Source organism: Lepidochelys kempii, chromosome 9 (genome assembly GCF_965140265.1).
Source record: "Lepidochelys kempii isolate rLepKem1 chromosome 9, rLepKem1.hap2, whole genome shotgun sequence".
NCBI classification, from domain to species: domain Eukaryota; kingdom Metazoa; phylum Chordata; order Testudines; family Cheloniidae; genus Lepidochelys; species Lepidochelys kempii.
In genome coordinates this window covers 56018222-56036851 of record NC_133264.1, presented here as the reverse complement: position 1 = coordinate 56036851, position 18630 = coordinate 56018222, and the positions used below count along the sequence as shown (strand labels likewise).

The following is an 18630-nucleotide window of genomic DNA, read 5'->3' as shown; positions in this document are numbered from 1 at the left end:
AAGGCAATTAGATTAGTCAGGCATGACTTGCCCTTGGTGAATCCATGCTGACTGTTCCTGATCACTTTCCTCTCCTCTAAGTGCTTCAGAATTGATTCCTTGAGGATCTGCTCCATGATTTTTCCAGGGACTGAGGTGAGGCTGACTGGCCTGTAGTTCCCAAGATCCTCTTTCTTCCCTTTTTTAAAGATGGCACTACATTAGCCTTTTTCCAGTCATCTGGGACTTCCCCAGATCGCCATGAGTTTTCAAAGATAATGGCCAATGGCTCTGCAATCACATCCGCCAACTCCTTTAGCACTCTCGGATGTAGCACATCTGGCCCCATGGACTTGTGCTCGTCCAGCTTTTCTAAATAGTCCCGAACCACTTCTTTCTCCACAGAGGGCTGGTCACCTCCTCTCCATGCTGTGATGCCCAGCGCAGCAGTCTGGGAGCTGACCTTGTTCGTGAAGACAGAGGCAAAAAAAGCATTGAGTACATTAGCTTTTTCCACATCCTCTGTCACTAGGTTGCCTCCCTCATTCAGTAAGGGGCCCACACTTTCCATGACTTCCCTGGTCATTTGTCCAATCTTCCACTTCTTGTCAGATTCTTTTTTGTGTTCAAGATCAGCAAGGATTTCACTGTTAAGCCAAGCTGATCGCTTGCCATATTTACTATTCTTTCTACACATCGGGATGGTTTGTCCCTGTAACCTCAAGAAAGTTTCTTTAAAATACAGCAAGCTCTCCTAGACTCCTTTCCCCCTCATGTTATTCTCCCAGGGGATCCTGCCCGTCAGTTCCCTGAGGGAGTCAAAGTCCTCCGGAGGGTTACCAATTCAAAGGTACCAAATGCAAACGAAGGCCTAATTCCCTTGTGCAATCATTTCAATCAGTACAATGTGAATGTGGAATGCTTTGAGATCTGAGCATTTTGCGTTCACTCAGCTCTGGTGGGAAAAACTGTACAAGGAGCAGAGCAACAGCAAACTATGTCCACAGGGCCCAGTCCCATTCCCATTGGCAAAAATTCCATTGCCTTTAGTTGGATCTGAATGGGGCCCCAGCCACTCTTTGCTATGTACTGTATGTCTGAATTCCATATTCTCTGTGGCTCCAGGGTTCTTGCCCCTTCTTCCCTCTCCATTGTCTTTTAGCCAAGTAAATAGGGGACATTAACCACAGAGTACAGGTGAACAAAGGCTTCCTCTGTTCTGTGTCATGGTCCCCCACTCTGACCTTGGTGCATAGATAAGCAGAGCCAGGCATGCAGCCCCGCAGCATTCCTTCCATCCCGGATGCAGCCTCCAGCTACCGTTCAGAGTTACTAGTCCAGGAAATAGAAGCACCTTTGTCCACTACCTACTCTGGAGTAACCCCCCAGCTTTCCTCACATCCTGCTCCCCTGCCCCTCCAGAGCAAACAATCCTGCTGAGTCAGTTCTTCCATTAGTTAGCAATCCATTAATTTACCAAGGAATGGCAGAAACCCCTTCCCCCACAAACCCATGCACCGCAAATATTTAATCTGGGGAAAGGGTTGGGAAGCCTTTTAGAGTTCAAAAGAACATGCTTGATTTAGCAGTGTCACTGATTCCAGACATGCTTTTAAGGCTGGGATCAGGTCCCAGCCATAGTACAACTGAGATTATCAAGGGCCTCTTGCTCCCATTAAATTCAATGGCAAAATTTTCATTGACTTCAGTGGGAACCAGATCAGGCCCCAAGAGAGCAACAGAACCAGATAAAGGAGGAGAACAAGAAAGTGAAAGAGGGGCACAAAGAAATATCAGCAGGTGCCTACTTTTTCTTCACAGACTCTAGTGCAACCCAGTTACAGATGAGAGTGTATTGGGAAGGCCACCATCTTAGGGACTGAACTGGAGATGCTCCAAACTGAAAGGAAGAGTCCCTATGGCTTAAACTAAAGAGCGAGCCCGTGTAGCTCAGGCTATACTGCAGTCAGGAAATGTAACTGGAGTATGTGTAGGCAGATCAAAGCTGGCTCAGGTTACATTACACCAGTGGAAGCCACTCAAGTATGTACCCAGAATCTTAGGGGGGGTGGGGCTACCCCGTGCTGCCACAGCTTCAAAAGCTGCAGCCATGTCCCCCAGTTGCAGTGCAGGTGTACCCTGTAGCTAGGAGAAAAGGAGTACTTGTGGCACCTTAGAGACTAACACATCCTTGTGAATCCAGCACAGTGGGGGAATGTGTAACACACACTGCCCATTGGGTTACACAGGATTCAGCTTGGAGTACTGGTCTGACCAAATACTGTCCATAGTCCTGCTCTGACAATTTGTCTTAAATCTATTTGAATCCAAAGTGAGGCCACTAAACCTTCCTGGAGTACTTGTAGCGTGGTCAACTCCTCTGCTTCAACACAGGTTGAAGTTCTGTGTTGTGAATCGTGAGATCTGTAAGTGGCAGGAGATGAAGGGTGGGGCAGCTTTGAGGATGGGGTTGGAAATATAACAGTGAATGGCCTGAATTTCGAGTGTGTTGTTTAAATGACAACTTTTAAAAAAAAATTTCTAAGAGCGAATAATGTCCTGCATAATGATCACTTCCCTTATGAGTGCTCATTTCAGGTCAGGATCCAGGGAGATCCTCTTTAGACTGGATGCTGGAGATCCAGAGAAAACTATCTGCCTCAGTAAAGAATCCCTTTTATTTTCATTACAAGCCCTATCTCATCTTGTAAATACTAACTCTACGTTAGTTAGAAATTGTACTATTGTTGGGACCTGACTCCAGCCCCTAAAAGCATGTCCAAAATCTGCACCTCTGAATTCACTCAGGGGCCCACATAGACAAGGCTGGTTTGTCCTTGGCAGATAAACAGCTCCACTGGGTTTCATTGCAGTGGGGTGTAGTCTGATCTAAAGGAAAAGGTGTGTTCCTATGCAAGTCTGATCAGTGTGGGTATAGGAATGTAGTTATGGCTCCTGCAAAGCTGCTGAAGATAGCTACTTTTTTCTCGTGAGAAGACACAGTTTTGTGTTACCTCCATTTTAGGTTTGTCTGGTATAATTAATGTGCATGTGGATACAGGGTGTAGTATCTTTAAAGACAAATTATAGTAACAGATATTACTATGTATATTTTGTATAAGAATTTTACATCTATTTGCAGATTATTTAAGACAAAATGGAGAGGAAAGCGTGAGACTTGTGTATGGGAAAGAAACGTATTCTCCTCTTTGGAAACTCCAGTGGACATTGCTCATGTGGAAGGAGGGTCCATAACAACAGAGCCAGCCCTTGAATATCTGTGGGCCGGGAGGCAGGGCCGTCCTTAGGATATATGGGGCCCTATGCAGTATTATTAAACTGGTGCCCCTATGCCCGACGGCAGCCTGGGCTCACAGCCCGAGTGCGGGGGGAGGGAAGGGATGAGGCAGCAAAGGATAGTGAGATACCTGGCCCACCTCGTGGCAACGGAGAGTCACAGTTCCCCGCAGAGACCCCCAAACCCTCTTCCTCACGCAGAATGGACATGCAGAGGTACCTAATTAAAAGCACTAAATTTGGGAATAAAAAATGTGAGTCACAGGTTTTTTGATCTGCCCTAAAGTTTGTCAGACATTTATTTGCAAAAACTTTGTAGTAAGGGCGAGTCACTATCTTGCTGAATACCACATTAAATATTATGGAATACATGATGCAGCTCTTCTCTGTTTTACATTTTCTAAATCAGTATTTCTAAGCTGATTTTATATTTTAAATGTACTCTTAAGTCTTCATAAAGTAATAAGAACATAAGAATGACCCTACTGGGTCAGACCAAAGGTCCATCTAGCCCAATATCTTGTCTTCTGACAGTAGCCAGTGCCAGGTGCCCTAGAGGGAATGAACAGAACAGAACAGAATGGTAATCATCAAGTGATTCATCACCTGTCACTCATTCCCAGCTTCATAGAATCATAGAATATCAGGGTTGGAAGGGACCCCTGAAGGTCATCTAGTCCAACCCCCTGCTCGAAGCAGGACCAATTCCCAGTTAAATCATCCCAGCCAGGGCTTTGTCAAGCCTGACCTTAAAAACCTCTAAGGAAGGAGATTCTACCACCTCCCTAGGTAACGCATTCCAGTGTTTCACCACCCTCTTAGTGAAAAAGTTTTTCCTAATATCCAATCTAAACCTCCCCCACTGCAACTTGAGACCATTACTCCTCGTTCTGTCATCTGCTACCATTGAGAACAGTCTAGAGCCATCCTCTTTGGAACCCCCTTTCAGGTAGTTGAAAGCAGCTATCAAATCCCCCCTCATTCTTCTCTTCTGCAGGCTAAACAATCCCAGCTCCCTCAGCCTCTCCTCATAAGTCATGTGTTCTAGACCCCTAATCATTTTTGTTGCCCTTCGCTGGACTCTCTCCAATTTATCCACATCCTTCTTGTAGTGTGGGGCCCAAAACTGGACACAGTACTCCAGATGAGGCCTCACCAATGTCGAATAGAGGGGAACGATCACGTCCCTCGATCTGCTCGCTATGCCCCTACTTATACATCCCAAAATGCCATTGGCCTTCTTGGCAACAAGGGCACACTGCTGACTCATATCCAGCTTCTCATCCAGCTTGATGAGTCTCGGCAGTCTCTCCGTCACATCGCGAATCTTAGCCCCTGGCAAGCAACAGACTTCTCGGTTTTCCCGGTCAGGGCGGCAGATAGATGACTCAGTCCACCGGAGGAGAGAGTCCCCGACCACCACCACCCACCTTCTCCTCTTGGGAGTGGTGGTCATGGAACCCCCAACCTCAGGACATCGCATCTCATGCCTTCCAACCAGCGGAGTCTCCTTCTGCTTTCTCGCCCCAGACATATCATCTGGTCCACTCTCCGCAACGGTACCTGTGGAGAGAACATGAAAGCGGTTAGTTACCTGTGTCTGTGTTACTGGAACCCGGACATTCTGCTTACCTCTTCTGGAGGTCACATGTTGCCAAGCTTTTTCACTGGCCTCTTGGCTCCTCTGTGCAACCTGCTCTATATCTTTAGAGCTTTGTGCCCCTAGAAGCCTATCCTGAGTTTTGTCCAGAAAATCCTCAGTTTCTCGTATGCAACGCAGGGTCGTTATCTGTTGCTCCAGACCTTCAATCTTCTCTTCCAATATGGAGACCAGCTTGCACTTTGTACAGACAAAGTCGCTTCTGTCCTGTGGAAGAAAGACAAACATGGCACATCCAGTGCAGGTCACAACAGCTGAACCCCCCCCTTCCACATCACCTTCCTACTATGAGCTTCCTCAGAGCAGTTTGCAAGACGTAAGCCTCACTGGGCTCACTCCAGGCGAACTCCCAGGCAAACTCCTGCTCTGGCAAACAGAGGCTAGGGACACCATTCCTGCCCATCCTGGCTAATAGCCATTGATGGACCTATCCTCCATGAATTTATCTAGTTCTTTTTTGAACTTGTTATGGTCTTGGCCTTCACAACATCCTCCTGCAAGGAGTCCCACAGGTTGACTGTGCGTTGTGTGAAGAAATACTTCCTTTTATTTGTTTTAAACCTGCTGCCTATTAATTTCATTTGGTGACCCCTAGTTCTTGTGTTATGAGAAGTAGTAAAACAATACTTCCTTATCTACTTTCTCTACACCAGTCATGATTTTATAGACCTTGATCATATCTCCCCTTAGCTGTCTTTTTTCCAAGATGAAAAGTCCCAGTCTTATTAATCTCTCCTCAGATTGAAGCCATTCCATATCCCTATGAGGAGAGATTAATAAAACTGGGACTTTTCTGCTTGGAAAATAGATGGCTAAGGGGAGACATGATTCCAGATTAATCATTCCAGATTACTACATATTTAACTCACTGAAACAAAAACATTATATTGAATTAATCAGTCACAGAGGTTTAGTGTGTTCATAACAATGTTCATTGCTTTTAGAAAAAGGGAACACTAATTTACTTTGTGTGATCTCCATAACAATAGACATGTTTATGAAATTTCACCAACTTTAAAAAATATGAGGAGTACTTGTGGCACCTTAGAGACTAACCAATTTATTTGAGCATGAGCTTTCGTGAGCTACAAAGTGAGCTGTAGCTCACGAAAGCTTATGCTCAAATAAATTGGTTAGTCTCTAAGGTGCCACAAGTACTCCTCTTTTTTTTGCGAATACAAACTAACACGGCTGTTACTCTGAAACCTTTAAAAAATATGTTTCCAAAGATTTTAGGCCTAACAAAGGATTTTATATCTTACTAAGGTGTTGATTTTGCTGGAGGGTTCTCTTAAAACTAATTTATCAGATAGTCAGAAGTAAAGAAATGGAAACTCTCTGTCCAGCTATCTGGAAGGAAAAGGGTGTTGTCCCTTTAAATGCTCTCTTCAAGGGTGGAGGGTTGTGTGTGTGAAGGGAGAAAGGGATGGACAGAAAGGACAGGAAGACTTTGGAAGCAAGTTTTTTTTACTATAAGTAATTAAAATGTGTATTTTAGATAAGGGTGGTCTTTTGAAGGATTTATTTAAAAAACTATATGTCTGAAGATCCAAGCATTTAAGGCTAAAGATGATTGTGCATCTAAAAATCTATGCAAGGATTTTTTTAGAGATGTGATTTTATAATCTTCACAAACTCACTAACAAAATATTTTTAAAGCAAATTTTAAACTAAGGTCCTGTAGAATAACATGTTCTGAGTAAATATTACAGTAATGTACAACTGTTTTTGTCAGTAAATTCAAAACCTGATAGTATATACCTGGGGTTTGGCAAATGCCTGTTAAATGGATTCATTACCACTTGAATGGCTCTTTAACAGTTTCAGTGTTATGCTAATAGGTCTGGCAGGCTGGAAGCTTTTTCACTTGTAACTGCTAGATCCCCTCCAGAGGAAGATTCACCAGGCTGCAGCAGCCAGCTTTGGTGGGAGCCTGCAGGAAGGATCAGAACAGGGATAGGAAGAGCGGAGGCTGTGGACACTAAGACCCAGTGGTACCCCATGCGCAGGGCCGGCTCCAGGCACCAGCTAAGGAATCACGTGCCTGGGGTGGCCCCTGTTGGGGTGGTGTTTCCGCGATTCTCCAACCTCCTTTTTTTTGGCTAAGGCAGGCCTTGTGGCGGTTTTTTTTCTTTTTTTTTGCTTGGGGCGGCAAAAAAGTTCGAGCTAGTCCTGCCCATGCAGCTGCGTATGCCTAAGTACAGCACTGCTAGGAGGAATGAAATCCTCCACAGCAGAGACATCCCAGATATCATGATTATCTCACCTTTATTGTGCACCCAGACTCACTGAAGTATTGTACAGCAGGTACAATAAAGGCTGAATGAGCAGATGAGCTGGAAATGTGCTGCCTGGTCAAAGAGCCAACTGAAGGAGAGACGCACATAGCAGCTGGCACTTGTGTGCTGCTGAGAAGCAAGGCTACCAAGCAGGGCCTATGCTTGATCCAAGCCAGTTCCTCTCTCACTCGCAGAGGAACAGAAGTTATGATTCCACCTACTCAGGTGTATAGGGATCCTCTTGGATTTCTGACAGATATGTGGAGAGTGAATGTGATAAAGGAGCATCTCTGGCCTATATTTAGGTATTTCTACATGGTAATTAGACACCCAGAGCTGGTCAGGGCCAGTTTGGCCTTGTGGGGCTTGGGCTAAGGGCTGTTTAATTGCTGTGTAGAGGTTTGGGTTTCTGCTGCAGCCCAAGCTATGGGACTCACCCACCCTGCAGGGTCCTAAAGCCTTGGCTTCTACCCGAGCCTGAGTGTCTACACTGCAACTAAACAGCTCTGCAGCCCGAGCCCAGGAAGCTCCCATCAGCTGGCACTGATTTTAATTGCACAGTAGACATAGCCATACAGGGTGGCTTCTCTGACCCACATTGTGAGGGGAAAGCAGGTGCATACAATATGGTGTCCACCCTAAACTGGAAGGGTGGATAGAGCAGATTGGGATCTCCTTCCCCCACGTAAGGCATTTTTGGAGCCATGGCATAAGGGTGATTATATGGTCTCAGTCCTAGGGGAGGAGGCTGGTTGGTGTGCTATTAGTGGATGATTTGCAGGTGCACCCTGTTGATCATGGTGGTGATAACCATGGCTTGGAATACATCTGAGGCTGAAGGGTGGCATCTGGACAGGAGGAGACAGCAGATAGATCCCTAGGTCTGGGTGAGAGTTATTATGTTAAACTGAAATGTGCTTTCCCTCTGCCCTGTGCTGTTTAGGATGGCTTAGTCGCTGCTCCCCCCAAGAACACGTCTTTTACAGCTGACCTATTAGTAATAATCCCCCTTCCTCTCTCTGGATGTTAATAAATATTAAAGAAGCTGTATAGATAGTAATGAATATCAAGAGTAATGGATGATCAAATATACTCAATACACCTGTGTGCTAGTTAAAAATGATCAGTAATGATCAGACTCTGGATTAAGTATAGAAGTGTGAGCACCAAGGGTGATGTCGTGGTGGGAGTCTGCTAGAGACCACCAGACCAGGGGGATGAGGTGGACGAGGCTTTCTTCCAGCAACTCACAGAAGTTACTAGATTGCACACCCTGGTTCTCATGGGAGACTTCAATCACCCTGATATCTGCTGGGAGAGCAATACAGCGGTACACAGACAATCCAGGAAGTTTTTGGAAAATGTAGGGGACAATTTCCTGGTGCAAGTGCTGGAGGAACCAACTAGGGGCAGAGCTCTTCTTGACCTGCTGCTCACAAACCAGGAAGAATTAGTAGGGGAAGCAAAAGTGGATGGGAACCTGGGGAGCAGTGACCATGAGATGGTGGAGTTCAGGATCCTGACACAAGGAGGAAAGGAAAGCAGCAGAATACGGACCCTGGACTTCAGAAAAGGAGACTTTGACTCCCTCAGGGAATTGATGGGCAAGATCCCCTGGGAGAATAACATGAGGGGGAAAGGAGTCCAGGAGAGCTGGCTCTATTTTAAAGAATCCTTATTGAAGTTACAGGGGCAAACCATACTGATGTGTAGAAAGAATAGTAAATATGGCAGGTGACCACCTTGGCTTAACACTGAAATCTTTGCTGATCTTGAACACAAAAAAGAAGCTTATAAGAAGTGGAAGATTGGACAAATAACCAGGGATGAGTATAAAAATACTGCTCGGGCATGCAGGAGTGAAATCAGGAAGGCCGAATCACACCTGGAGTTGCAGCTAGCAAGAGATGTTAAGAGTAACAAGAAGGGTTTCTTCAGGTATGTTGGCAACAAGAAGAAAGTTGAATGAGGCCCCGTACTGAATGAGGGAGGCAACCTAGTGACAGAGGATGTGGAAAAAGCTAATGTACTCAATGCTTTTTTTGCCTCTGTCTTCACGAACAAGGTCAGCTCCCAGACTGCTGCACTGGGCAGCACAGCATGGGGAGGAGGTGACCAGGCCTCTGTGGAGAAAGAAGTGGTTCGGGACTATTTAGAAAAGCTGGATGTGCACAAGTTCATGGGGCCGGATGCGTTGCATCCGAGAGTGCTAAAGGAGTTGGCGGATGTGATTGCAGAGCCATTGGCCATTATCTTTGAAAACTCATGGCGATCCGGGGAAGTCCCAGATGACTGGAAAAAGGCTAATGTAGTGCCCATCTTTAAAAAAGGGAAGAAAGAGGATCCTGGGAACTACAGGCCAGTCAGCCTCACCTCAGTCCCTGGAAAAATCATGGAGCAGGTCCTCAAGGAATCAATTCTGAAGCACTTAGAGGAGAGGAAAGTGATCAGGAACAGTCAGCACGGATTCACCAAGGGCAAGTCATGCCTGACTAGAATCATAGACTATCAGGGTTGGAAGGGACCTCAGGAGGTCATATAATCCAACCCCCTGCTCAAAGCAGGACCAATCCCCAATTTTTGCCCCAGATCCCGAAATGGCCTCCTCAAGGATTGAACTCACAACCCTGGGTTTAGCAGGCCAATGCTCAAACCATTGAGCTATCCTTCCCCAAATAATTAGACTAATCTAATTGCCTTCTATGACGAGATAACTGGTTCTGTGGATGAAGGGAAAATGGTAGACGTGTTGTTCCTTGACTTTAGCAAAGCTTTTGACATGGTCTCCCACAGTATTCTTGCCAGCAAGTTAAAGAAGTATGGGCTGGATGAATGCACTATAAGTAGAAAATTGGCTAGATTGTCGGGCTCAACGGGTAGTGATCAATGGCTCCATGTCTAGTTGGCAGCCAGTATCAAGTGGAGTGCCCCAAGGGTTGGTCCTGGGGCCGGTTTTGTTCAATATCTTCATTAATGATCTGGAGGATGGTATGGATTGCACCCTCAGCAAGTTTGCAGATGACACTAAACTAAGAGGAGTGGTAGACACCCTGGAGGGTAGGGATAAGATACAGAGGGACCTAGACAAATTGGAGGATTGGGCCAAAAGAAATCTGATGAGGTTCAACAAGGACAAGTGCAGAGTCCTGCACTTAGGATGGAAGAATCCAATGCACCGCTACGGACTAGGGACCGAATGGCTAGGCAGCAGTTCTGCAGAAAAGGACCTAGGGGTTATAGTGGACGAGAAGCTGGGTATGAGTCAAGAGTGTGCCCTTGTTGCCAAGAAGGCCAATGGCATTTTGGGCTGTATAAGTAGGGGCATTGCCAGCAGATTGAGGGACCTGATCGTTCCCCTCTATTCGGCATTGGTGAGGCCTCATCTGGAGTACTGTGTCCAGTTTTGGGCCCCACTCTACAAGAAGGATGTGGAAAAATTGGAGAGAGTCCAGCGGAGGGCAACAAAAATGATTAGGGGACTGGAACACATGACTTACGAGGAGAGGCTGAGGGAACTGGGATTGTTTAGTCTTGTGGAAGAGAAGAATGAGGGGGGATTTGATAGCTGCTTTCAACTACCTGAAAGGGGGTTCCAAAGAGGATGGATCTAGACTATTCTCAGTGGTAGCGGATGACAGAACAAGGAGTAATGGTCTCAAGTTGCAGTGGGGGAGATTTAGGTTGGATATTAGGAAAAACTTTTTCACAAGGAGGGCGGTGAAACACTGGAATGCATTACCTAGGGAGGTGGTGAAATCTCCTTCCTTAGAAGTTTTTAAGGTCAGGCTTTACAAAGCCCTGGCTGGGATGATTTAATTGGGTATCCGTCCTGCTTTGAGCTGGGGGTTGGACTAGATGACCTCCTGAGGTCCCTTCCAACCCTGATATTCTATGATATTTGGGAATGGTAATTAATAGTGAGTGTTAGTTACTGAATATTAATGAGAATGATTCCTATCAGTGCAGCCTGGTGCATAATAACCAGTGGCGATCAGTGTTGACCAGGGTTGGGGAATCCGGCATGGGGGATCCCAGCAGCAGGAGGCAACTCCAGCCAGGCCTGCTTTGCTCTCAGAGCCGGCCGGGCAATCCTCTATTTCCTTTCCCCCGCCACCGGTTTGCCCGTGCGTTCCAGAGTCTCCAGGAGACAGCACGCGCAGCGCCGCGTCCTTTGGTCCCTACGGCAACCCCAGGCCAGCGTTCTATTTCCATGGCAACTCCGGTCCCTTGGCGTCCCGGTTTCCACAGCAACCACTGCCGGAGCCTGCAGCTTTTGCTCAGCTCCAGGGAGACAGAGCCGCGAATCCCGATCAGCGACCAGCGGGGGCACCGGGCCTTGAACCCCCCGCCGCGATCCCCACCCTCCGAGCCTGTGACACCCTCCATCCCACTATTCTCAGGCTTGTGGCCCCTAGGACCCCAGACCTGTGACATCCTGTATCCACCGGGCCTGAGACCCCACTACCACCGGCAACTGCTAGCCATGCCCTCTGTGTTGCATTAGGAGTTGCTGTACAGAGGTTAGAAAGCCCAGCATGCGTTTGAGTTAGACTCCGGCTTTGAGCGATGAGTGAGTGGGCTGACAAGAAGCCAGGACTGAGGCTGGAGGCTGCGATCCAGGTCAGTATGTGGCTCCCCGACCTCTACTCTCACCCCCCACCCCCATTGCAGAGACCAGTGTGGGGAGGAAAGGGTTAAAGCAAGACCATTCCACCCCCTCCCCCAAGATCAGAGCTAGGCAGGGGGCAAAAGAGTTAAATCTATCTTATTCCCTCCCCCTCTTCTCTCCCCAACTGCAAAGACTGGGCTGGGGAGGAGAGTTAAATCAACCTCATATCCCAAAGTGCTGCAAAGATTAGGAGTGGGGTGAAAAGTTAAATTAATTCTCCTCCCTCCCCACCTCCCAGCTGTTGCTCTCAGCTGAGCTGTGATTGAAAGCATAGCACTCCTTTGCCAAAAGAGACAGGCTGTGAGGACACTCTCGGAGTAGCACAGCAAACATTTATCAATTTAGGACAGCAGAAAATAAAATGAATTTAATGTCAATAACAAGAACCCTGTGCTGGACTGGAGTGGGGAGTATTGGTGGTGAGAGGGCTGGGGGGGGGAGGGGTGGAACAACATAATGCTGTGGCTCTACTGCATGATTTGGGCATCCCTTCCACCTAACTTTGGTTTAAGGTGCCACATGAGGCCTTGTGTGGGCCCCTGGGGCCCTCAGCAGGAATGGGAGCCAAGAGAAGGTTTGACTTTCCCCAGCTGAAGAGATGGAGACCTACCAATTCTCACTTACCTAGAGGGTGAACCTCATTTTGTGCTCATTTTGAGGCCATTTTAAAAGCTTGTTCCCCTTACAAAGGAGGATTTCCTGTGAGTTTCAGTGAGTGTCGCTCAGTCTGATCTGAAATATCCCTCCTCCCACTTGCTGTAGATTGGCAGATGGGCACTCCCAACAGTCATTTGGCAAAATTTGCCTGCATGGGCATAGGTAGGGAGAAGAGTCTAAGCCACAGCAGCTCCTCAGACAGCTAAGAGCTCAGGACTGTCTTCCCCTGCAACCCTCCAGCTGTGGCCAGTAGACCTACAGGTCAGACCCCTTGTCATGTTTAGTGTTGTCTGTTGTATAGATGCTGCTGTTACTAGTACCACCTACATTGACCTGCACATGTTCAAGTTCTGATTTGCTCAGGTGGGTTGTGGGTCATGTTAAATGGTTTTGGCTGCAAATACAGGGCCTGGTGTTACATCAAGTGCGTTTGGCTTGACAGCAGATGCTGGGATGGTAGTGCTTAGCAGCCCGGGTGCCAAAATGGACAATGGCATTGCTCACCTACATGAGGCAGAGACCCCTTTATGGTTGTGAAATTTTATTCTGAGTTGATCTTCTGTCTGTGGTGTAAGCTAAATAAATGCAGATGCTTATCTGATAATCCATGCATGTCTCTGGTGCTGCACTGAGACTTCGCTTACATGCCCTTGTGAGCTCTTTGAATGCTTTCTGCCTAAATGTTTAGATTATAGCATGCAGAGTGCGGCTATGTCTACACTACACACCTTTTAGTGACACAGTTGTGCCGCTAAAGCTGTGCCACTAAAAGGGGTGCAGTGTAGCTGCTGTTTGTCGGCGGGAGAGAGCTGTCCCGCCAACAAAAAACTTCTACCCCCGAATGAGCAGCAGTAGCTTTGTCCGCAGGAGAGCGCTCCCATTGACAAAGCGCTAATCATACTCACACTTTTCATCAGCAAAACTTTTGACATTCAAAGGGAGGTATTTTTTCACACTTCTGAAGGACAAAAGTTTTGTTGTTCAGGTTCCAGTGTAGACAAAGCATACAAAATAAAATGTCAGTATAATGGACACCAAGATTTATGTCGAAATAACTGAAAGCTGCAGAACTGGGGAGGTGGGTGTTTTTTAGAGCTGTCATCACATCCAAGGGCCACTAGAGAGCAGCAAGATCTCAGGAGGAGGAAAAGAAAAGATGCTCGGGAGGCAACAGGATTCAAGAGGAGCTGGGAGCACCCGCTGAGGTTTAGGCTCTAAGGGTGGGCAGGGCAGTGATGTGCTGGAGGGGCTAAAATTCTGAAGGGACCGTTGGGCTGATTTCTCCTCTTGTCTTGGGGCTCACACTCTTGGCTGGATGCTGCTAATCTGTTCCTGCCAGGGAGAGCTGATCACTGGGATGCATCACAAAATTTTGCAGATCAATCCAGGGCCAGGTTGTTCCCAGCAGCTGATTTAAAACTGAATAAATATGGTTAAAAATGAAACAATTGTGTGAGGCTTTTATGACCACCGGCACTGCCAGCCTGAACCTGCATTTTAAGAGACAAGCTGCAATGTCTTTGAAAGCCTAGAACCAATCTAAGAGGCTTTGAAATAGAAGCCCCAATATCTGCACCAAGAGATGAAGAAGAATCTTGTTCTTGTGTTGCTGGCTGTGGCCCTGGCTGCTAATACGTGTGCTGACTCAGGCTGTTGTGCCTGCCTAGAGTCCCGCTGAAGTCCGTGGGAACCCATGCTAGCAAGGGGTTCATATTAGCAGATAGATTTTCAGGATTAAGGTTGTGCTGCCCCCTAAGAATGTAACACTCCCTTGACACAAGTGTCACTGTCCTTAGGCAAAAAGAAAAGGAGTACTTGTGGCACCTTAGAGACTAACCAATTTATTTGAGCATGAGCTTTCGTGAGCTACAGCTCACTTCATCAGATGCATATTGTGGAAACTGCAGCAGACTTTATATATACACAGAGAATATGAAACAAAACCTCCTCCCACCCCACTGTCCTGCTGGTAATAGCTTATCTAAAGTGATCATTAGGTGGGCCATTTCCAGCACAAATCCAGGTTTTCTCACCCTCCACCCCCCCACACAAACTCACTCTCCTGCTGGTAATAGCTCATCCAAACTGACCACTCTTCAAGTTTAAATCCAAGTTAAAGCAGAACATCTGGGGGGGGGGGGTGTTAGGAAAAAACAAGAGGAAACAGGCTACCTTGCATAATGACTTAGCCACTCCAAGTCTCTATTTAAGCCTAAATTAATAGTATCCAATTTGCAAATGAATTCCAATTCAGCAGTTTCTCGCTGGAGTCTGGATTTGAAGTTTTTTTTGTTTTAAGATAGTGACCTTCATGTCTGTGATTGCATGACCAGAGAGATTGAAGTGTTCTCCGACTGGTTTATGAATGTTATAATTCTTGACATCTGATTTGTGTCCATTTATTCTTTTACGTAGAGACTGTCCAGTTTGACCAATGTACATGGCAGAGGGGCATTGCTGGCACATGATGGCATATATCACATTGGTGGATGTGCAGGTGAACGAGCCTCTGATAGTGTGGCTGATGTTATTAGGCCCTGTGATGGTGTCCCCTGAATAGATATGTGGGCACAATTGGCAACGGGCTTTGTTGCAAGGATAAGTTCCTGGGTTAGTGGTTCTGTTGTGTGGTATGTGGTTGTTGGTGAGTATTTGCTTCAGGTTGCGGGGCTGTCTGTAGGCAAGGACTGGCCTGTCTCCCAAGATTTGTGAGAGTGTTGGGTCATCCTTTAGGATAGGTTGTAGATCCTTAATAATGTGTTGGAGGGGTTTTAGTTGGGGGCTGAAGGTGACGGCTAGTGGCGTTCTGTTATTTTCTTTGTTAGGCCTGTCCTGTAGTAGGTAACTTCTGGGAACTCTTCTGGCTCTATCAATCTGTTTCTTTACTTCTGCAGGTGGGTATTGTAGTTGTAAGAAAGCTTGACAGAGATCTTGTAGGTGTTTGTCTCTGTCTGAGGGGTTGGAGCAAATGCGGTTGTATCGCAGAGCTTGGCTGTAGACGATGGATCGTGTGGTCAGGGTGAAAGCTGGAGGCATGCAGGTAGGAATAGCGGTCAGTAGGTTTCTGGTATAGGGTGGTGTTTATGTGACCATTGTTTATTAGCACTGTAGTGTCCAGGAAGTGGATCTCTTGTGTGGACTGGACCAGGCTGAGGTTGGTGGTGGGATGGAAATTGTTGAAATCATGGTGGAATTCCTCAAGGGCTTCTTTTCCATGGGTCCAGATGATGAAGATGTCATCAATATAGCGCAAGTAGAGTAGGGGCTTTAGGGGACGAGAGCTGAGGAAGCGTTGTTCTAAATCAGCCATAAAAATGTTGGCATACTGTGGGGCCATGCGGGTACCCATAGCAGTGCCGCTGATCTGAAGGTATACATTGTCCCCAAATGTGAAATAGTTATGGGTAAGGACAAAGTCACAAAGTTCAGCCACCAGGTTAGCCGTGACATTATCGGGGATAGTGTTCTTGACGGCTTGTAGTCCATCTTTGTGTGGAATGTTGGTGTAGAGGGCTTCTACATCCATAGTGGCCAGGATGGTGTTATCAGGAAGATCACCGATGGATTGAAGTTTCCTCTGTTTCCTCTTGTTTTTTCCTAACCCCCCCCCCCAGATGTTCTGGTTTAACTTGGATTTAAACTTGAAGAGTGGTCAGTTTGGATGAGCTATTACCAGCAGGAGAGTGAGTTTGTGTGTGTATGGGGGTGGGGGGGATGTGAGAAAACCTGGATTTGTGCAGGAAATAGCCCAACTTGATTGTCATGCACATTGTGTAAAGAGTTGTCACTTTGGATGGGCTATCACCAGCAGGAGAGTGAATTTGTGTGGGGGGGTGGAGGGTGAGAACCTGGATTTGTGCTGGAAATGGCCCACCTAATGATCACTTTAGATAAGCTATTACCAGCAGGACAGTGGGGTGGGAGGAGGTTTTGTTTCATATTCTCTGTGTATATATAAAGTCTGCTGCAGTTTCCACGATATGCATCTGATGAAGTGAGCTGTAGCTCACGAAAGCTCATGCTCAAATAAATTGGTTAGTCTCTAAGGTGCCACAAGTACTCCTTTTCTTTTTGCGAATACAGACTAACACGGCTGTTACTCTGAAACCTGTCCTTAGGCAGTTTCATCTCATTCCAATGGATTGCTCTGTCCCCTACTCAGTGTCAGCTCTGTCACCCTGTTGTTTTCACATGGTTATCAGTGGTTTGATTCTGTCACCGGTTGTCAATAGCACAGCAATGCCCCACTTTGTATCCAAGGGTGCTAAAGGAGTTGGCAGATGTGATTGCAGAGCCATTGACCATTATCTTTGAAAACTCACGGTGATTGGGGGAGGTCCCGGAAGACTGGAAAAAGGCTAATGTTTTGCATACCTTTAAAAAAGGGAAGAAGGAGGATCTGGGGAACTGCAGGCCAGTCAGCCTCACTTCAGTCCCTGGAAAAAACATGGAGCAGGTCCTCAAGGAATCAATTCTGAAGAACTTCAAGGAGAGGAAAGTGATCAGGTATAGTCAGCATGGATTCACCAAGGGCAAGTCATGCCTGACTAACCTAATTGTCTTCTATGATGAGATAACTGGCTCCGTGGATGAGGAGAAAGCAGTGGATGTATTATTCCTTGACTTTAGCAAAGCTTTTGACATGGTCTCCCACAGTATTCTTGCCAGCAAGTTAAAGAAGTATGGGCTGGATGAATTCACTATAAGTAGAAAATTGGCTAGATTGTTGGGCTCAACGGGTAGTAATCAATGGCTCCATGTCTAGTTGGCCGCTGATATCAAGCAGAGTGCCCCAAGGGTTGGTCTTGGGGCCGGTTTTGTTCAATATCTTCATTAATGATCTGGAGGATGGCGTGGACTGCACCCTCAGCAAGTTTGTAGACAACACTAAACTGGGAGGAGTGGTAGATATGCTGGAGGGTAGGGATAGGATACAGAGGGACCTAGACAAATTAGAGGATTGGGCCAAAATAAATCTGATGAGATTCAACAAGGATAAGTGCAGAGCCCTGCACTTAGGACGGAAGAATCCTGTGTACTGCTACAAACTAGGGACTGAGTGGCTAGGCAGCAGTTCTGCAGAAACGGACCAAGGGGTTATGGTGGATGAGAAGATGGATATGAGTGAACAGTGTGTCCTTGTTGCCAAGAAGGCTAATGGCATTTTGGGCTGTATAAGTAGGGGCATTGCCAGCAGATTGAGGGATGTGATCGTTCCCCTCTATTCGGCATTGGTGAGGCCTCATCTGGAGTACTGTGTCCAGTTTTGGGCCCCACACTACAAGAAGGATGTGGAAAAATTGGAAAGAGTCCAGCGGAGGGCAACAAAAATGATTAGGGGACTGGAACACATGAGTTATGAGGAGAGGCTGAGGGAACTGGGATTATTTAGTCTGCAGAAGAGAAGAATGGGGGGGGGGGGATTTGATAGCTGCTTTCAACTACCTGAAAGGGGGTTCCTAAGGATAGATCTAGGCTGTTCTCAGTGGTACCAGATGACAGAACAAGGAGTAATGGTCTCAAGTTGCAGTGAGGGAGGTTTAGGTTGGATATTAGGAAAAACTTTTTCACTATGAGGGTGGTGAAGCACTGGAATGGGTTACCGAGGGAGGTTTTTAAGGTCAGGCTTGACAAAGCCCTGGCTGGGATGATTTAGTTGGGGATTGGCCCTGCTTTGAGCAGGGGGTTGGACTAGATGAGCTCCTGAGGTCCCTTCCAACCCTAATATTCTGTGATTCTATGACTCACACTGCTTGCTGCTTGTAAGACCTCTTTAGAGCTCTGAAACTCACTAGGATCACCAAAGGAACATGCAGGAGTCCTGCAAAAGACTAAACCATGGGTAACATTTCCCTCAAAGCCTGATCTTTATATTGTCTTTTTCCTGAATCTCCTGAGGATCTTTGTGTTTTAGGCAGATGGGTCTTTTTAACAGTGGGGGGGGAATTTAGGTCTCTTTGGACTCTGAGGCAGTCAATTCTCGGATCTCAGTTCACCCCCCTGGAGTAAATCTGGCCCATAGAGAAGGGAGTGACTTGGCCTGTCAGCTGAAGCTGGGAATTTGAAAGCCTGGGTAAAGAGATGAATCT

The 18630-nt window shown here is 46.7% G+C and overlaps 1 protein-coding gene across 1 annotated transcript in view; it reads left to right on the top strand.

The window, feature by feature from the left end:
• Positions 1 to 11516: 11516 nt before the first annotated feature.
• The window catches only part of CROCC2 (ciliary rootlet coiled-coil, rootletin family member 2), a 215378-nt gene continuing 208264 nt past the window's right edge, over positions 11517 to 18630 (top strand). Inside the window, exon 1 of the mRNA XM_073358695.1 lies at positions 11517 to 11835. Within this exon, the coding sequence (XP_073214796.1) occupies positions 11782 to 11835 (54 nt within the window). The 5' untranslated portion in view covers positions 11517 to 11781. The remainder of the gene's footprint in view (positions 11836 to 18630) is intronic.